Raw genomic sequence first — 17464 nt, 5'->3', positions numbered from 1 at the left:
ATACCCTCCCAGCCTATTGTCCATACAACATCCGGAATGATCTGGATTATAATTCAGATTATAATTATCTGGATTATTCTGGCCACTTAAAAGTTTGTCAAGCCATTCCCTTCTCCCGCTCAAAATCCTCATGTAGTTTCGAATCACATTTATAATAAAAGCAAAGTGTTAAAGGCAGCTTACAAGGTCTTGAGTGACCTTATTCCTGGATATCTCTCAGATATGACCTATTCTGCTTTCCTCCCAGCATTCAGCCACACAGGCCTCCAACATTCACTGAAAGTGCCAAGTACACGTCTGCTTTTGCCTGTTAGTCTTCCCTAAGCTATGTGTATGGCTGTCACTTCCTTCAGGGTTTACTCAAAAAGTTACCGCCTTAAATTCTCCCTATCTAAAATAGTATATAGTCTATCCCTAGCTAGCACCTTATTATTTTTCTTCCTATCACTACCTAAAATTGTTACACATCTACTTATTTTGTCTGTTGTTTGCCTCTCCCACTGAAATTTCAGTTCCATGAGATCACCTACATTGTCTGTTTTATTTTTTATGCTACAGCACCTGGTCTTCCTAGGTGGTCTCCCATCCAAGTACTAACCAGGCCCGACCCTGATTAGCTTTCGAGATCAGACGGGATCGGGCTTGTTCAGGGTGGCATGGCTGTAGACCATTGTGTTTTAGTTATATTGCCAGCACCAGAAATGTACCTGTGCCGTGTGTTGCATGATTGAATGTGAATAAACCCAACTAGAAATAACCCTACTATTTTATGTTCTATGAAGCATTTAGATAAATCAAGATATATTTTAGAGGTAGGAGTTGGTTAATTGAATGTATTGGGTGACATTAAGGACTCCTTAATTTTTGTCTGGAGCACATGGGTGGGTGGGTTTCATTTAACCCTTTCTTGTTTAGAAAAAAAAGGGCAGCTCACTGCCAACAATCATTTAATTGAATTTCAGCAACATATAGACAGACATCTGTGGTTAAGCAGAATTCAGATTCTACAATAGATTTGCTTAAGTAAAATCTGACAGTTCAGTGATAGGGCCTCAATTTTCTCTAAGTGAAGTGAGAACTTCCTGATCACTAGGAAGGACAGATTGTTCACTTTTTTGCAATTGGTCACCATCTAAAATCACAAGCTAATGCTTCAACAAAATGCTTAAATCCTACTGATGGGCTTTTGCAAGTAAGTGGCTGTTTAACATGGTTGTAGAAGAGCTCAAGTGTGTACCTTATATAGGAAATAAGTTCTTCCTGTTGTTTCTTCTGGACACTGTTCATTTTAGGTTGCCAAATGGAATGCATATTCCACTTTAAAATTTTTCAGCATAGGATATACTTGCCCTATTTGTAGAGTATATTTAGCAAATTAAAACTGTGACTTCTTGAATTGAATTTCAGCAACATAGGTGTGTACATCTTATCCTGGGTAAAAGTAATTCCATTTTAATCTCAAATGAACTTTTTTTTTGCTTCTTCTAAGTATTCCACTTTTTTCTAAAGTTATTCACAAAGGTTGAAGTCAATGAGGATCCAGTATTGCAGTGTGTTATCTGAAATACACTGCGACCTCCTAAAGCTATGAAATTTTTGATGTCATGGACACTGAGAGGGGATACTGTTTCCTAGCAGTGGTTTGGGCCAGTCTAATACAGCACCAGTATATAATCTTCAGCCACTTAAACATTAAATTCTTACCTATAAATGTGAAATAAAGGTTTGGTTTTCTCCTTAAGGAATCCACATGTCAGCAAGTGGTTTGAGGAAGTGTTTTTACGCCAGAGATGAAATGGGATAGTTGGGAGAGGAACCGTTTTGAGTTTCTGGAAGTGTACCTACTTTGCCTGAAAGGCCGCAAATCTAACTAGTTAGAAATATCTAGTATTTTGTCGTGTAAAAATAATTCAACTAACTAACAGTCTACTGTATGTACACATGTGTATGTTTGTGAGTGAGGTTGGGAGGACACACAGAACACACTGTCTTTGCTCTCCAGGAACTCATAATCTAGTACAATTGCATATTAAAAATAACAGCAGTAAGGACAAAGACTGTGAGAATGGATGATTAATTCTGCCTCAGAGATTCAGAAAAAGCTTCACAGAAGTAGCTTTTGATTATTGAAGGATGAATAAGTTTACCAGGCAGATGAAGAATGTGAAAAGAACTAAGGTTCAAGTTAAATAAGTTCTAAGACGGAATGTTCGGGCGATGTAGGAGCATAGGTTGCAGAGATTTGGGCCATTACATATAGATATGAGTAACATGGCATCTTACATACTCATGTAGCATAGTAAAGGTATTAGCTTTAAAATCATTCTTATCTTTTAAATAAAAATTTTTTAAAAATTCCAAGAAGTTCAGAAACTACTGAGCTACATATTAATTAAAATGGACCTTTTGGGAAAGTCTATTACTAAAAGGTGAGGCATGTCTAAAGCAAATAAATCCTCTCTTGAAGACAGAAAAGATTCAAGACACCTCCCTTTAGGTGATTTGTCTCTAAATTGGAATATTGGCTTGAGCACAATACCCACTTTCTCCTTGGCTACTACTTTTACAGGTGAAGTCACTACCACTTGGTCTAAGATACCTGTTTTTGGCATTGCCTGTGTGTGATTTGCTTAATACAGGAATTCAATGAGATTACATTTTTAAGACGTTTTCAGAACTTAGCTGTACCCGAGTTTTAATTATTCTGTAATGCAAATTCTGCTAACTTGATTAACAATAAAAATTAGATATTTTTAATCTTCCTTTGAGATTTTTGGATAATATCCAATTGACAAATTCATTTAATTACACGGTGGAAAACAAATATTTAAACTCTTGAGTTCTTTGCTGTATTTTGCACTCATCTTTGTTTTCTTTGTGCTTGGGTACATGCTAAACACGCAAATATTTGTTGCCTAAGTACCTAAAAACTATTTTTTTTCTGGGTGTATTGCAGGAAACTGCAAATCCCAAAGCTCGAATAATCTAGTTTCCAGCCAAAGCATTTGGGACTTCTAATAGGTCTATTAAAAAGAACTTTACTGTTACCCTGCATGTAACTCCTAGCGGTGTTTAAAAAAAACACACCCAAATCCCACAACAAACTCAGAAACCTTGTAAAGATGATTCGTAGAATTTATATATTCTATTTAGAACAAAAACTAAAACTCGCTAAATTAAATGAAATCTTGGTTGATCTAACACATTTCCCACTATTTTCAAAGAATCGTGGTTGGTTTTAAGATCTTCAAATAAAGCAAAACAAAACAATCCCAGTTCTTTAAAAGATGCAAGTTACCTATTTCTTTAGACGAAAAAATTCAGGAGAAAAGCAGGCAAGGAAAAATCTTATTTGGAAAGCAAATCTTAAAAGAAAAAGAACTCCTAATTCTCAGCGGTCTTAGAGAGCCCGCCCCGAGTCGGAAAACGCGGCGGCGACAGCCGGGGAAACCTCAATGTCACCTGGTCGCGGGTGACTACAGCGGGCAGAGGATCTGCGGCAGTCCATGCACGCGCGCAGCGGCGCCTCGCTCCGCGTACGGCGAGCCAGGCGCTCCGGGCGCAACTCTGGACAGAGCCGGAGGCACGGGGCCGAAACTTCAGGGCTGCCTCCTTCTTTTCTGGGGCTGGGCATTTCTAGGACATAGAAGCCGCCGAGTGCATGCCTCCCCTCCGCAACCCCAAAGCGACAAGCGCACAGTCGCCTTCCGGGAGGTGACACCACAACCCTACCCGACGACCGGGCTCCCGCCTGATGCAGGGGGTAGCTGGGTGAGCGGACTCCAGGAACCCTCCGAAGGGCGGGGGCAGAAGCAGGGGCATCTCTAGCCGCGCCTTCGAAACAGCGCTCCTTGTTCTCGATGATCCTCGCGCGGCCGTCTTATCGAACGCCATTTCCGGTTCCTTTTAAAGGCCCCAAGCTGTGCGGCGCGGCGCGTGCGAGGAAGGTATAAAAAGGGAGCGAGAGGGCGGGACCGAGGAGGAAGGGGGGAGAAAAAATAGCGGTAGAGGGGGCGGGGGAGGTGCAAAGGGCGCGCTCGCGCGTCACGTGATCGGGACGCGCCGTTCTTCCGTCGGCCATTTTAGGTGGTCCGCGGCGGCGCCATTAAAGCGAGGAGGAGGCAAGAGCGGCCGCCGCTGCTTATTCTTTTTTAGTGTAGCCGAAGGGAGCGGGAGTGCGCTCTGCGCGAGAGTGGGAGGCGAGGGGGGCAGGCCAGGGAGAGGCGCAGGAGCCTTTGCAGCCACGCGCGCCTTCTCTGTCGTGTTGTGTGCTTCGCGCGGTACAGCGAGCGCGCGGCAGCGGCGGGGATTACTTTGCTGCTAGTTTCGGTTCGCGGCAGCGGCGGGTGTAGTCTCTTCGGCGGCGGAGGTAGTAGCACTATGTCGGAGGAGCAGTTCGGCGGGGACGGGGCGGCGGCGGTGGCAACGGCGGCGGTAGGCGGCTCAGCGGGCGAGCAGGAGGGAGCCATGGTGGCGGCGGCGCAGGGGGCAGTGGCGGCGGCGGGAAGCGGAGCCGGGACCGGGGGCGGAACCGCGGCCGGAGGCACCGAAGGGGGCAGCGCCGAGTCGGAGGGGGCGAAGATCGATGCCAGCAAGAACGAGGAGGATGAAGGGTGAGTAAGGGGCGGCCTAGGGATAGCCAGGCCCAACTAGTCCCCCTCCCCCTTCCTGTCCTCCGCCATTAGGCCTCGTTCCCGCTCCGCCCGCACTCCAGGCCCTTATGAAGACTCCTTGCACGATTCTTCCCTTCTCTCGTTGGGCTCCCTGGGGCTTTCATATTCTTGTCCCCCTGCCTGCTTGTCGCCCCCCTCCCCCATCACCCACGTTTCCACCTTTAGCCGTCACCATGCTGCTCCCCGGCCCGCCCTCCTTCCCTCCCTTGCCATGGGTCTCCTCCCACCGACTTAACCGCCAGGATTTTTTCCCGCCTGTCGAGGGGTACCTTTTTTCTCTTTTCTCGGCTCTGTTCCCCGTTTTCTGAAGTTTCGGGCAAAAAACGCAGACAAAAAAGCCCGTATAACTAAGGTTTATTTGGTGCCCCTCTAGCATCCTGAGACGCTGCAATTTTATTTTTATAAGCACATGCTTTGGGGAACGTGTATGCTGACCACCTCTGCTGCTCCCGTTTCGGCTTCAGGCCAAATACTTTTTTTTTTTTTTTGTATTTTGAATAAGTCGTCTCCATCTCTTCGTTTTTCCATTACACACTTATCGCACAACGGCTTGCTTACATAGTCCCTAACTTTCAGTTTAGGTGAACAAATTGGGATAGGTGAATTTCCCCCCAAATCGCCTGTTGGTACGTTGTTTTTGCTCCACGGTCTTTTCTTAAGTTCTTGGTCGGCGGGGCCTGCACTTGACTGGAGCTTTTCTAATCTCTTACCTCCGGTTTGCAGGCTGCCCTTCCCCCACCCGCCGAGTTAGTCTAACCGCGCACCCTTTTCGCGCTATCAGCTGTTGGGTTCCTCAGTTTGTACAGATTGAACTCTCACCTATTTTACTTTTTCTGTGCAGTTTCCACTTTTTACAAAACCTCTTTTTCCCCACCAGTTGCCGAGGATCCTTTTTTAGTCTCTCTTGATCTCTCCTTCCCGCTCTTACCACACTGTTAAAGGAGGCCCACCAGCTTTCTTTCAAAAATGAACAAATCCCATATTGTGCTATGGCATGACTTTTTTTTTGGTGCAAGTTTTTAAGTAGTAACTTGCTTCCTCCAAATGGAATTAGTTGTATATATTCAAGCTGGACTAAATACAGTAAAATTGAGCAATTGGGAGAGGCGGGAGCATAATACAGGAGTTAGCTGGAGGGACTAAATCGGGGATCTTGGCTAGGTTTTCTTTCCCGTTACTGACTACCGATCTTGGATTAATGCTTCCATTCCTTTTTGTAGTGTGTGTGAGAATTTTTTTCACAGTAACAAGGAGAAAGGTGTTGGAAGGTAAAAACAGTAAAATATCGCCTTAACCCAGTGTTAGAAAACATAATTTTCTTTATTGGGAAAGAACGCAATATTTGGAGGGAGGAGAGAGAGCCTTTGGAGTATAGATAGGATTTAATAATCTCAGCCCAGGCAGACTTGTCCTGTTGTTATGCTGATCGTGCTTGCTTTGGGAGAGTGAAGGTGGGATGGGAAACTAGCTTTTCTTAATTAGTTAATCTTGAGTAACATATAGTTTAATTTAAGAAAGGAATATGTTAAATATTTGGAAACTTAAGCCTTTAATTTTTTTCCCCCCTGAATTCTGTTCTTTGGGCAGAGGCACTAAAATGATTAATGGTATAACTTGCTGTTTGGGGCAGGCTTTCTGTTACCCCTCCAGATTTTTGAAATTACAAAGCAGCTGCCTTTGTAGTTATCTCCTGTTGAACTGAAGTGTAAATGAATTAAAGTTTTTAACCCTAACAGTGTCAAAAACTAAAACTAGAATTTTGATTGGTTGCTGTACCGGTTGTTAATTCCCTAGCCATTCAAACTCCTCCCCACGACACTCTGAAGCAGCGACGGCACAGCGGGAAGAATGGTAAAACTTTTAAATTTTATTTTTGTATTATAAAGGTTTCAGTAGTCATAACTTGCAGAAGCTGTGTTTTGGTTGGTTGCCCATTGACTCCCCAGGAAATTCTAGACATTAGTATAGTAGGATTTCTTATACCTGGGATATAAAACCTTTTTAGGCATTGTGAACTTTGGGCAAAGCAGATGCCATTACATGGTTTTTGGTCTGTGGTAATGCATGTAATTGGTTTGGCCAGTTAAAGCTTAATATAGTTAGTAATGATATTTTTTTATCTGGGCAAGAAAAAATATTACTGTAATTTCAAATTTGATTTGTTTTTGTTAAGACAATGTTTTTGGAATTCTAAGTTTACTGCTAAACGTGAAGATTACATGATTTAAAATCTTGTGTTTAAATTGTCTTGCATGTTATACTGAATTATTCTGGAGATGTCTAAAGCAAAACCATTTTTAAAATAGCGTTGTGAATATGTATTAATGCAAAAATGTATGTTTTACCACCAACCATATTTGTAAATAAAACTTTAATAAGAATTGGATATGTAGTATTCAGAGGCAGGCTGATGTGGCTTTCCACTTCAGCTCTTAAAGCAGATTTTTTATTTTGTGTGATTTGGCTGGAATGTTAATTACAGTTGGTTGGTTGACATGTATTCACAATTGCATGATTTCTCTTTGGAAGGCTGGTAGATTGAGTATTGTTCTTTTTATCACTCCCTTTTCCTAAATGTTCATTTTTCTGCCTTTAGGATTATATTTGAGTTTTCCAGGAGTTTGTATTCACCACCATTGGAGTTTAGAGGGCCAGTATTTGCAGATAGTTGATTTGTATGTGTACTAATTACAATACAATTTAAGAACCCAGTTGGGATAACATTTAAACTTTACATTAGCTTTACTTATTACTGTATTCTTGAAATCCGCCCAGTTTATATTGGAGATAAAGCAGACTTAGAAGCAGTAGGCTGAAGGGAAAATAAAAAATGAGTCAGTTTCGCATACAGAATAAAAATGTTTTTGATGTAAATTACATTTTCTGTTTGGCACTGTGATAGTTCAATTTCACTGCTAATAGTGGCAAACTAAGATTAAACTATAACTATACTCCATTACATATTTCAAATCTTACATAAGCATTATTTTCATTAATTTGAAAGGACCATGAACTTAGGTTGAAGGTCACTGTTTTGACTCCTGTAAGAATTATACTTGCTCTGGTAGCTAATATAACTACAAGTGTTTAAGTGACCTGTTAGGAAAATATGGACAATTAACTGTATTTAATGAATGTTTTAGGTTACGACCAATTATCCACTGAAAATAGATTTTACTGAGGTCATTTAAGTTTACATTTAATGGATGATGTATTAAAAAGACTGCCCAATCACCCAGTTTCATCCTGTTACAGATACTCATTTTTCTTTTTAAACAAAAAAAAAATCTTAAGGTCTTTAAACCTTTTTTGGTGTCTGCACTTGTCACCCATCTGTTCTTTTCTATCTCCCAGGTTGAGGGAAATTGGGCAGTGATTTCATAATCTGAATAGTGAGGATAAGACTGCTTATTATTACAAGATACAAAAGTCATCTAAATTTAATTCTTAAATATTTCTATGTGCATTTATTTTTACAGTTCTAACTTGAGAATAAAGTGATTACAGTTTCACCCTAAAAATATTTTTAAAATCGATTTGTTGTAGACTTAAGGTTTTAAATTTTGAATGTAAGAATAAATAGCTGTTTTTAGGAGGACGTTCCTGTTAGCATACTCTAGCGGATGTTTCTACAGTTTACTATGGACCTTTAGAATACTTGGTCTCATTTCCATAGTAAATTTCCTTCCTGAGTTCACTTCATTTTAATCTTTACAACTTTAATATCTTTAGTTTCTACTTAAAAGCATTTGCACTGGAAATTTCCCATTTTGGTGTGGACTCGTTCTCTGCAGGCTGCAGTTTTTTGTAGGGTAGGTACTTGAAGTGAGCTCTACCTGGAGACATTTTGAAATCTCATGATCAGTGGAAAACTTATAATACGTGTTAGCTTTCAGACAGTTTTACAAGATAGGTACATTGACTTGTCTGCATTGGATTGGGCAGGAAGCAAAATAGTCCCATCCAGTAATCAGTACAGCAATATTTTTCTAATAACAGGATGTTTGATCTAGTTCTCTCATCATTAGTGTATAAGCTCAAGTGCGATTATTCCTGTTGGGGAATTTAGTGAATTCTGCTATAGGTGTTTCCTGTCTAATTTAAAAAATGGGACTACATGTTTTTGTTTTTAAGTATTTGAAATTATAATCTATATCCTAGTGCTTCTGGGCCATTCTGAACGTTGCTTTGCAAAACAGTTACTTTTAGAGTAGTTTCATGCCAACTTTACTGGCCTTTGTTTCGGTAAAGTTGGGTTTACTATAAGTTGAGACCTTGATTAGATGGGTCTGAATTTTAGCATTCTTTGAAACCTTGGACAAGTTTCCAGTGTTAAAATTGCAGAAATTGATGCCCCCAAATCTTGAGATGGTGCACGTATAAGGGAGGGACGTTAAATTCTTTTCATTTCAAACTGATCTAGTATGAAAAATACTAAAATATCACCTGACCTTTTAACTTTGGAATGGAAGAATATCATTGAAATTTTTCAGTGCTAATTTTTGTTTTAAGCCTGTTTATTTCCCCTCAAGTGATGTGGCCTCTTCTATAAACTAAGTGTATTTACTGCGTGTTTTTAGTATTGCCTGGGTATTTTGTTATCTGTAAGGCTGCCTTAATATAAGAACGTTTTGAATCTATTGTCATTTATGGCCAGCATTTAGGATGATTAGTTTTGCCTTCAAGTTATACATACTTGAAAGCATTTAAAAAGGAATAGAATAATAACTTTTTTCCTATTCCACTTAAAGCTGTACACCTCAGGTGTGTGTGCAGGTTCACAAATGGAGTGAAACAAACTTCTCTTAGTTCAAGTTTTATTTCACTTTAGTTCTGCTTCAACGTTTTAGTAGATAGGGCACTGAACTGGATGCTGGAAGCGTGGAATCTGTTTCTGTTACTTCACTTCCAACAGTGTGGTCTCAGGTAATATATCATTTGTTACTTGGTTTGCTGATGATGTGTTGGAACAATGCTCACCACAGGAAGATTGACTACGTAGCCTGCTTTCATAGCTTGTGTGTATTTATCCTGTGTCTTAATAGTTGATACTGCCAGTGGTTTACTCCTGTGGAGTAAAGGTAAGCATGTTTTAGTTTCTGGAGTATTATATTGTACATTGGAGCTAGACATTAAGACTATTTGGGGGGAGGGTGGGAAGACTTGTATTACAGGCAGTGTTTGGCTAATAATCAACGTGATAGTTTTAAGTATTGGGTCATGTTCTATAAATTCCTGCTTACTTAAGACTTGAAACTATCACAAAGCCCAAACAGCTTTAGTCTTCTGAGAAAGGTGAAAAACTACCAGCAAATATATTCAAAAAGTAACTAACAGGCAGTGTCATGGAATGAATCTTCTATAATTTTCTCCTTATACTGTTAAAAAGTAACATGATTCTGAAATTTCATCAGTAAAGGTAAAAATTTTCTGAGTTTAGTATTGATGAAGTAAATTGATTTTAGTAGAAATCTTTATAGAATTATGAATGTGTAGTAATCTCAGTTAACCAGAATGTTAACCTCTAGGTTAAGGAAACCCATTCCTTAACCTCCAGGTAGATGAGAGTTTACCTTATTAAAGCTGATTAAGAGTTTATTTTAAAAGTAAAAATAGTAGATGTCATTCCTGCCTTGGAATGAAATGAAAAAAGGGGAGAGATACTGGGTTAAACATTTAAAATTTATTCATGTTTAATTTATTAGCTATTTTCAACTTATCTTTTTTTAGTCATTTAGGTTCATTTTGTATGAAATAATGAGATTTCATATACTGGGCTAGAGGAATCAGTCTTTTTCTATTGACTTGTTAAAAGTTTATCAAGCTGTTTCCAAAGGTATTTTTTATACAATCTAAAATGATTACTCTAATATGTTATATTGCCTAGTTGCATAAAGTAAACCCACCCCTTCCTATATAGGTAAGTGGTGACTTTAAATCTAGAATTTCTGAGGGAGAATCAGTTATGTGTTGATGATATTTCATTATACTTAATGTCATTTTAGGATTTTAAAGGAATATAATTACAATGATAAAACACCAGAAAATTTTTTAAAATAAGGATTAGTGGTAACATTGCTTGAGTAACATTACACTAAAAGGTGACAGTGATTGGCCAGCCCTGTCGTGTACTTGAAATGTAAATCACATTTACATTGTTGTATTTTTTTAAACTGTCAGAACTTGTTATGAAGGTAGGAATAGAAGATTGACTTTTTAGGAAGTGTTTGAAAGATTTTTTTTGGTTTTCCTGTAACAAAATTGGGAGGAACTGTAATGGTGCTTATTATTTTACCTTGAATGAGGTGTCTCATAGTAAAGACTTGTTGGGGGAAATATCTTTAAATAAAATACAGTTGGCTTTGGAGTGTTAAATCTAATGACCTTAATAGTATAGAGAATAAGTTTTTTGGATGGCAAAAAAAACCCCAGGAGTATTAAATCAGAACATTCGCCACCAGCCAGCACTGCTTCATATGTATTTATTGCCTTTTATATTTTGAAATTATTTCTTACCAAAATTACTGGCGATTATGTAGAGTACAAACAAGTCAGAGATTTTGGAACTATATTTTTAGGGTCTTGGACCTAATTTCCAGTATATGTATTTTTTGCATGGGATACTTAAAAATTTTTGGGTTAAATCTGAGAATAATGATAGGATTCATTTATATAAAATCCATCGTGGCCTGTTGCCCCTAAAGTTGAAACTTCATATAGCCCATGCAGATTTTTTTTTTCCTCGCTTATAGCACCTGGTATTCCTAGGTGGTCTGCCATCCAAGTACTTACTAACCAGGCCTGACCCTGCTTAGCGTCTGAGATCAGACGAGATCAGGCATGTTCAGGGTGGCATGTCTGTAGACTCCATGCAGATTTTTAAAAATGCCATTGAGTAAATGAAAACATTGCTTTATTAAATTATTCTTAAGATTGTGCTCTACCATTTCTAAATAACTTTTATTGAGCACTTAAGATATTGTGTCCTGTGCCGCCCTTGTAGTGTGTTTATTCATTTAATCCTCACTTGCAGATATATGAGGTAGGCTCTTAAGTTTTTTTCCCCCCTTTTACAGAGGTAGAAACAATCTTGGGATTTTTTTCCCCCTCAAGGTCATACAGTTAGTGGTGCATGTAGGATTTAAACCCAGGCTGTTTGGCTTACTGCTTCTAAATTTACTTTCTCTAAAAGTATTTCCCACAAAGCAGCCTAAATTTCTAAATGATACTGCATAGCACTTAGATGAGTTATTTCCACTGAGTTATATAACTTTATGCTTGTCATTTAATATTATAATATGACGTAATTTCAGTGTCTGTAAAAGTAAGGAGGTTTCAACTGTTGAGTAGGTGTTTTATAGTATTTATTTTTGTTGTTGAGCAGGTATTTTAAAGTGAGTAGCTTTTGGGGGCGCTAAATAGCTTATAAATAGATTTAAGAAGTTAAACTTTGTTAATAAAATACTGTACGGGAAGTCCTACATTTTGATTGGAATTGATTCACTTACGACCAAATCACATTTGAAACTCGTATTGCAGCATTAGGGACCCATTTTTGTTGCTACTTAAACAAATCTTGTGATGTAGTTTTAACTTGGCTGCTTAGGATTTTTCTGGAGTTCTCTACTTCATTGTAAATTGTGTGCACCTGCAGGAGTGACAGCAACTTGAAAGTCAGTCTTTGTATTCAAGGCAGCAGAGGTAATCTGGATGGACAATAGGTATTGTGCTTCAAGCAAGATACAGTAATATAAAATACAGAAAATTTAAATTGGCATCATATACTATCTCATAATTTGAGGGAGAGCATGTCAAGAAAGCTGATGTTCTAGAAAGGCTAAGAAAAGTTACAATTTATCCAGAATTAAGATAACAGGCCTTTTCTTATTATACTGTTATATCTTGATGTGTCTACTGAGTAAAGGTGGAATGGATTTGTTACATACAGTTTGTATTCATCGCAGTATATTTACCTGTCTGGTTGTCTTTTGTGCAGCAACCTTATTAAAGCAGAAGAAAAAGCATTTTGGGCTACCAAAATGTTAATAATGTATTTGCCACTTGGGCTCTTTGCTTAGAGGCTGTTTACTTTCACGATACACAAAATTTGAAAAGTTTGAGTGCTAGGTACCTACCCTATGAAATGGGAGGGGGAGGTGTTTTAGAACAATAACTGGTGATTAGTCTGGCAAAATAAGAACTGTTAAAAGAGCTAAGAAGTGAGATCTACTTAGTGTATTAAAAAATAGCTCTCCGATTTCAGAAGACCCTACAGGCATGCTATAGTAGCATAAGGAGGATGACTGACAGTGTTAAATCATGATTACTGTATTTGATTAAAAAGGCAGAAGAGTGTGATAATGTAGGGAAAAAAAATCATTCCAAATAATTAGAGGTTAAAAAACAATTGAGAGATTAGGGAAGGCCAGCATTGCTTTAAGGAAGGTGGAATATCTCTAAAGGTGCTGGATAGCTGAAGTTTTTCTACATATTTTGCTCTAATTTTTTGAGAAATAGTAATCATTCTGTGGAATACGTGTAAATTATAGTTGACCCAGAGTATTTTATTATATTCTGGGTAAATGGGATTTGATTATTTAGGAAGGATAGCTAGCATCTTTAGTGACCTTTTAGTTCTAAAGTAGTAGACATTTAACCTCTCTACCAAAGACTACTATTAAATATTAAAGATGGGAAGTTTGTTTAAAGAGCACTTTATTGGGCTATTTGATGAATTAGTATGCTTATGTGATATTTAAAAAAACTGACTTTCTATGTTGTAAAAAAACATTTGGGGCTTGTGAATAATAGAACATGCCTCGTTCTTGTTATAAGTTATTTCTTTGTCATTTTTCGTTTCTTAATTTTAAATTAAGGACACTTAATCCAATATAAACGTTGCCTTGGTTAAATATATACTAGTTCTGTCTCAATAAATAAGTCTTATTTTAAAAAATTGCAGTCGAAAGGCAAGAAAATTCTGCGTCTGGTCTATTCCTCAGATATTCTCTTCAGGCTGAAATAATGTCAAACTTAAATTATTGATGAAAAATTTCTGTAATAATTACAGAAGTGGTAATTTAATAGTTAAATTTCAACTTAATTGAAGTTGTTTCTGTTCTGGACTTGCTATGGATAATCTGAGCAAGAGGTCATTGCTTTAGTAGTTAGTTTTCTTTCTCCACTTTAAAAAGATGTTAGTGTTCTCATCTTGAAAGAAGAAATGTTGGTAATGAATTTTATCCTATGAAGTGCTGTGCATCTTTCGTTTAAAAAATAAGGTGTTTAAGGCAATTTAAGTGGTTAGTATTGAATATTAGAAGATGCATTATTTGAATGAAAGAAAATGTAATTGAAAATACCTCAACTTTCTCCCCATGGAATTGGCAGTAAACATTAAAAATACCTATACAACTTGGGTGTTTTTGTTCATTTGATTATAAAATACAAAAAGTTAATAAAGATTACTTCAAACATGGACATTTTATTAGAGAAAGTCGTGAAAGTTAAGCATATAAAAGGCCCAGCTCTACAATTCAAGTACAAATTGAAACAACTTGAAATGGGAAGGACAGTCTATGGCCATGCTACCCTGAACAAGCCCGATCCCTTCTGATCTCGGAAGCTAAGCAGGGTCGGGCCTGGTTAGTACTTGGGTGGGAGACCACTTAGGAAGACCAGGTGCTGTAGACATGTAAAAAAAAAAAAAGGATTGTGAGCTTTACAAGGTCCTTGCAATCTGCGAGGTCAACCAAGGGTTGCCTCTCCTAAGAAAATAAAAATAAAGAAATGGGAGGGACAGTATGTGCCTTAAGTAAGACTTCTTTTGCATTAAAAGTTAACTTTGTCATTAGAAGAAAAAACAAGTCTGGTTAAAATAGTAAGATCAGTAACACCTCAGTTAATCTGGCATCTTTAGGGAGAAGCAGAAGCAAGATCTTATTCTAGGGATAAAATTGGCCTCTTGTTTTAAGAATTGGCTTTAGTGACAGTATCTTCAAAGCCCACAAGATGTAGATGTTTTGTGCTTTAATTTACTTTCCAGAGCTGGAAGTTAGTACTACATCCCCATCCTACCCTTGACCCACCCCAGTTACAAAGAAATTGTTGAGCAAGGATGCTTTTATTCCCATGGTGAAATTTTTAGCCCTCACATAACAAATTCTGACAGTTTACCCTTAAAAATCTCCAGTCCTGTCTCTTTAAAGGGTAGGAGATAAATGGTAGCTCATTTTTGGAGGGGGGCACAGGGAGCAGATCTAAACAGATCACAGAGCTGCTGATCAGAGCTTTATGGCCATTTGCTGTTAAAAAAGACTTCACTTGAAATTTTAGGCGGGGTGGGGGGGTATATATTTTTAGTCTTAAAGTGTCTTGGTGGTTTCCATTTACTACCCCACTGGTCATGTTTAGCATTTTGAAGGTTTAAATATTTTATTGCTGGTTAACTGAGGTTCTACTGTAAATAAATTATCTAGGTTAATTAGCAGATAGTGCTTCAGTGGGTAATTCTTATGGTTCACATGAATTGTTTACGTGATTATTTTGTCTTTAAGGACTCTTAGCACATCAAAAAACTTGGTTTACAACTTAATAGTGAGACTTAGACATCTTCCTTTTTATGTGCTAAGAGTTTTAGCGAACTGTTAAATAGAAAGCTTCAGCATAGACATGCTGTTGCTGTGATCATAGGGATTTCACAGCCTTTTTATAAGTACAATGAAGATTTTGGAAGAGAAATTTGAAGCTAAAATTCTGTGTTTGCTGTTACCAATATTTAACATGTAATTTAAGGAAGACAACGTATAGTATTTTTACTTTGGGAATAACATTTTTTTGGCAAGTCAAAAGACAATCCGCTGCTCGCTCACTATTGTAATTATGCAGGTGCAGCAGTAGCAAACTTTTCCAAACTGGAATAGGGTGTTTTTGATATGTGACTATGTAGGAAGAATGACATTTACATACACTGCCCTGTAAATTGGTGCAGTTTGAAAAAGGTATTAATGATGTGGATACTTAAGGCAAGTTTGAAAAAAAAAAAATTTTTTTTTTTTTTTTTTTTTTAGCATTTTAATATTGCTTTTTGTCTTTACAGGAAAATGTTTATAGGAGGCCTTAGCTGGGACACTACAAAGAAAGATCTGAAGGACTACTTCTCCAAATTTGGTGAAGTTGTAGACTGCACTCTGAAGTTAGATCCTATCACAGGGCGATCAAGGGGTTTTGGCTTTGTGCTATTTAAAGAGTCGGAGAGTGTAGATAAGGTAGTGTGTTATGTGTTCTGATCAGTTAATATAAAATATGTGGATAGTTTTATAAAATTAATTTGCCCATTGTTTGTGACTTCCCCTTTTGTAGTAATATGAAGGAAGACACAGTTCTTGCCAATACATTTTATAAAGAGTTGAATTCAAGAATTGTTTATTATGCCAACTGTGCTTTAATAAAAAATTAAAAGTATGCCCAAGTATTAAAAAATTGTTTGCTGAATGAATACTTTGTGTGCCAGGCTCTACTAAATTTAAATTGTTTAAATATTGAGACTTTAAGATGCTTTGTTGAAAGAATGTGCTAGCTGTGACAAGTTCACAGAACAGAGCTTGAAATTTGCTAGGCAAGAAACTTTCAACTTAATCTTTTTAGTCTTGGGCTAAAGGGAAGTAGCAATCGTGTTTATATTGCTGACAGTTAAAGCTGTGATATTTTTGAGTTATTGATTAAATTGTGTCTTCCCATTCTTATTGATCTTTATGTTTAAACATTGTGTGTGTTAGTTGGTGTCATATCACCACAAATTGACAATCAAAAGCCAGTCAATATATGCCTAGCATTAGCTATGTTTATTTAACTATAATTATTTTTAAGTTAATAGTCTCTGAACTTAAGATACACATATTTAAAATAAAAAACTTCAATTTCCTTAGGTCATGGATCAGAAAGAACATAAATTGAATGGGAAAGTGATTGATCCTAAAAGGGCCAAAGCCATGAAAACAAAAGAGCCTGTTAAAAAAATTTTTGTTGGTGGCCTTTCTCCAGATACACCTGAAGAGAAAATAAGAGAGTACTTTGGTGGTTTTGGTGAGGTATGTGATGTTTTGCCCCAGGTTTTTTTTTTTTTTTTTTTTACTTCCAAAATTAGGGTGATTATAATTGTCATTTGTGGTTTTCGGTTTTGATGTTTGGACAGATTATGTGATTATTTTTGCAATAAGGATATTTTAAATACTTAATGGATCTATGAAAGTTAGAGGATTACATTTTCTCATTTATTGAGGAATGCCATATGATAATAGCATTGCTGGGCATACGGTACACAAAGATGAAATAGACATTTTTGAGGAATTTACCAGATTAATAGAAGAAATAAAAATGCAAACAACATGAGGAAGAAATCCAGATTGGATTACTCGAGATATAGAAGAAAATGGTTCGGTTGAGAAAAGGAAAGGAATGAATTAAGAGTAGGATTTGATACCTTAGTATAAATACATGCATATGTGCAAATTTTATAAGGCTAATTATAAACTTAGTGAAATAGTAAGGTGAGGTTTCTCTTATGAATTAATGATTTAAAGCTAAAGTGAGAAATTTGTGGCTTAATATTTGTAAGTGCAAGCAACATTGGAACTGCTTACGTTGGCAGTAACCATCTAAGAAGAGTAATAGCATCTGCTTTTTGGTGGTCATATGTTCTCCAGTTTTCAGTGGTCTGTACCACTCTTCATTTTCTCCCAAATGCAGTCACTTTTATTCTGTTTTCCTTACAAGTGACTGTTTTCTTGTTC

General features: G+C 37.4%; 1 protein-coding gene, 1 non-coding gene and 2 pseudogenes across 9 annotated transcripts in view; 2 read left to right on the top strand and 2 right to left on the bottom strand.

Moving 5' to 3' along the window:
• Nucleotides 1-549: 549 nt before the first annotated feature.
• Nucleotides 550-668, bottom strand: LOC111740031 (annotated as a pseudogene).
• Nucleotides 669-3997: 3329 nt separating this feature from the next.
• HNRNPD (heterogeneous nuclear ribonucleoprotein D) overlaps nucleotides 3998-17464 on the top strand; it is a 17372-nt gene continuing 3905 nt past the window's right edge. For 2 of the 8 annotated variants that reach the window (XM_011360602.2, XM_011360600.2), the window contains exons 1-4: nucleotides 3998-4613; nucleotides 6468-6524; nucleotides 15772-15940; nucleotides 16601-16762. In XM_011360602.2, coding sequence (XP_011358904.1) covers nucleotides 4381-4613; nucleotides 6468-6524; nucleotides 15772-15940; nucleotides 16601-16762 — 621 coding nt within the window. In that variant the 5' untranslated portion in view covers nucleotides 3998-4380. Of the gene's footprint in view, nucleotides 4614-4831; nucleotides 4939-5893; nucleotides 5942-6467; nucleotides 6525-15771; nucleotides 15941-16600; nucleotides 16763-17464 lie in introns of those variants that run through there. The other 6 variants (XM_011360605.2, XM_011360601.2, XM_023530898.1 and 3 more) reach the window with 5 other exon arrangements.
• Nucleotides 11417-11539, bottom strand: LOC111740000 (annotated as a pseudogene).
• Nucleotides 14248-14366, top strand: LOC111740020. The gene has a single exon (XR_002780449.1). It is a non-coding gene; the product is annotated as a 5S ribosomal RNA (ribosomal RNA).

The sequence above is a fragment of the Pteropus vampyrus genome, unplaced genomic scaffold, assembly GCF_000151845.1.
Source record: "Pteropus vampyrus isolate Shadow unplaced genomic scaffold, Pvam_2.0 Scaffold56, whole genome shotgun sequence".
Lineage (NCBI taxonomy): Eukaryota > Metazoa > Chordata > Mammalia > Chiroptera > Pteropodidae > Pteropus > Pteropus vampyrus.
Note: the sequence above shows the minus strand (reverse complement) of the source record. Positions and strands in the feature narration are given on the sequence as shown.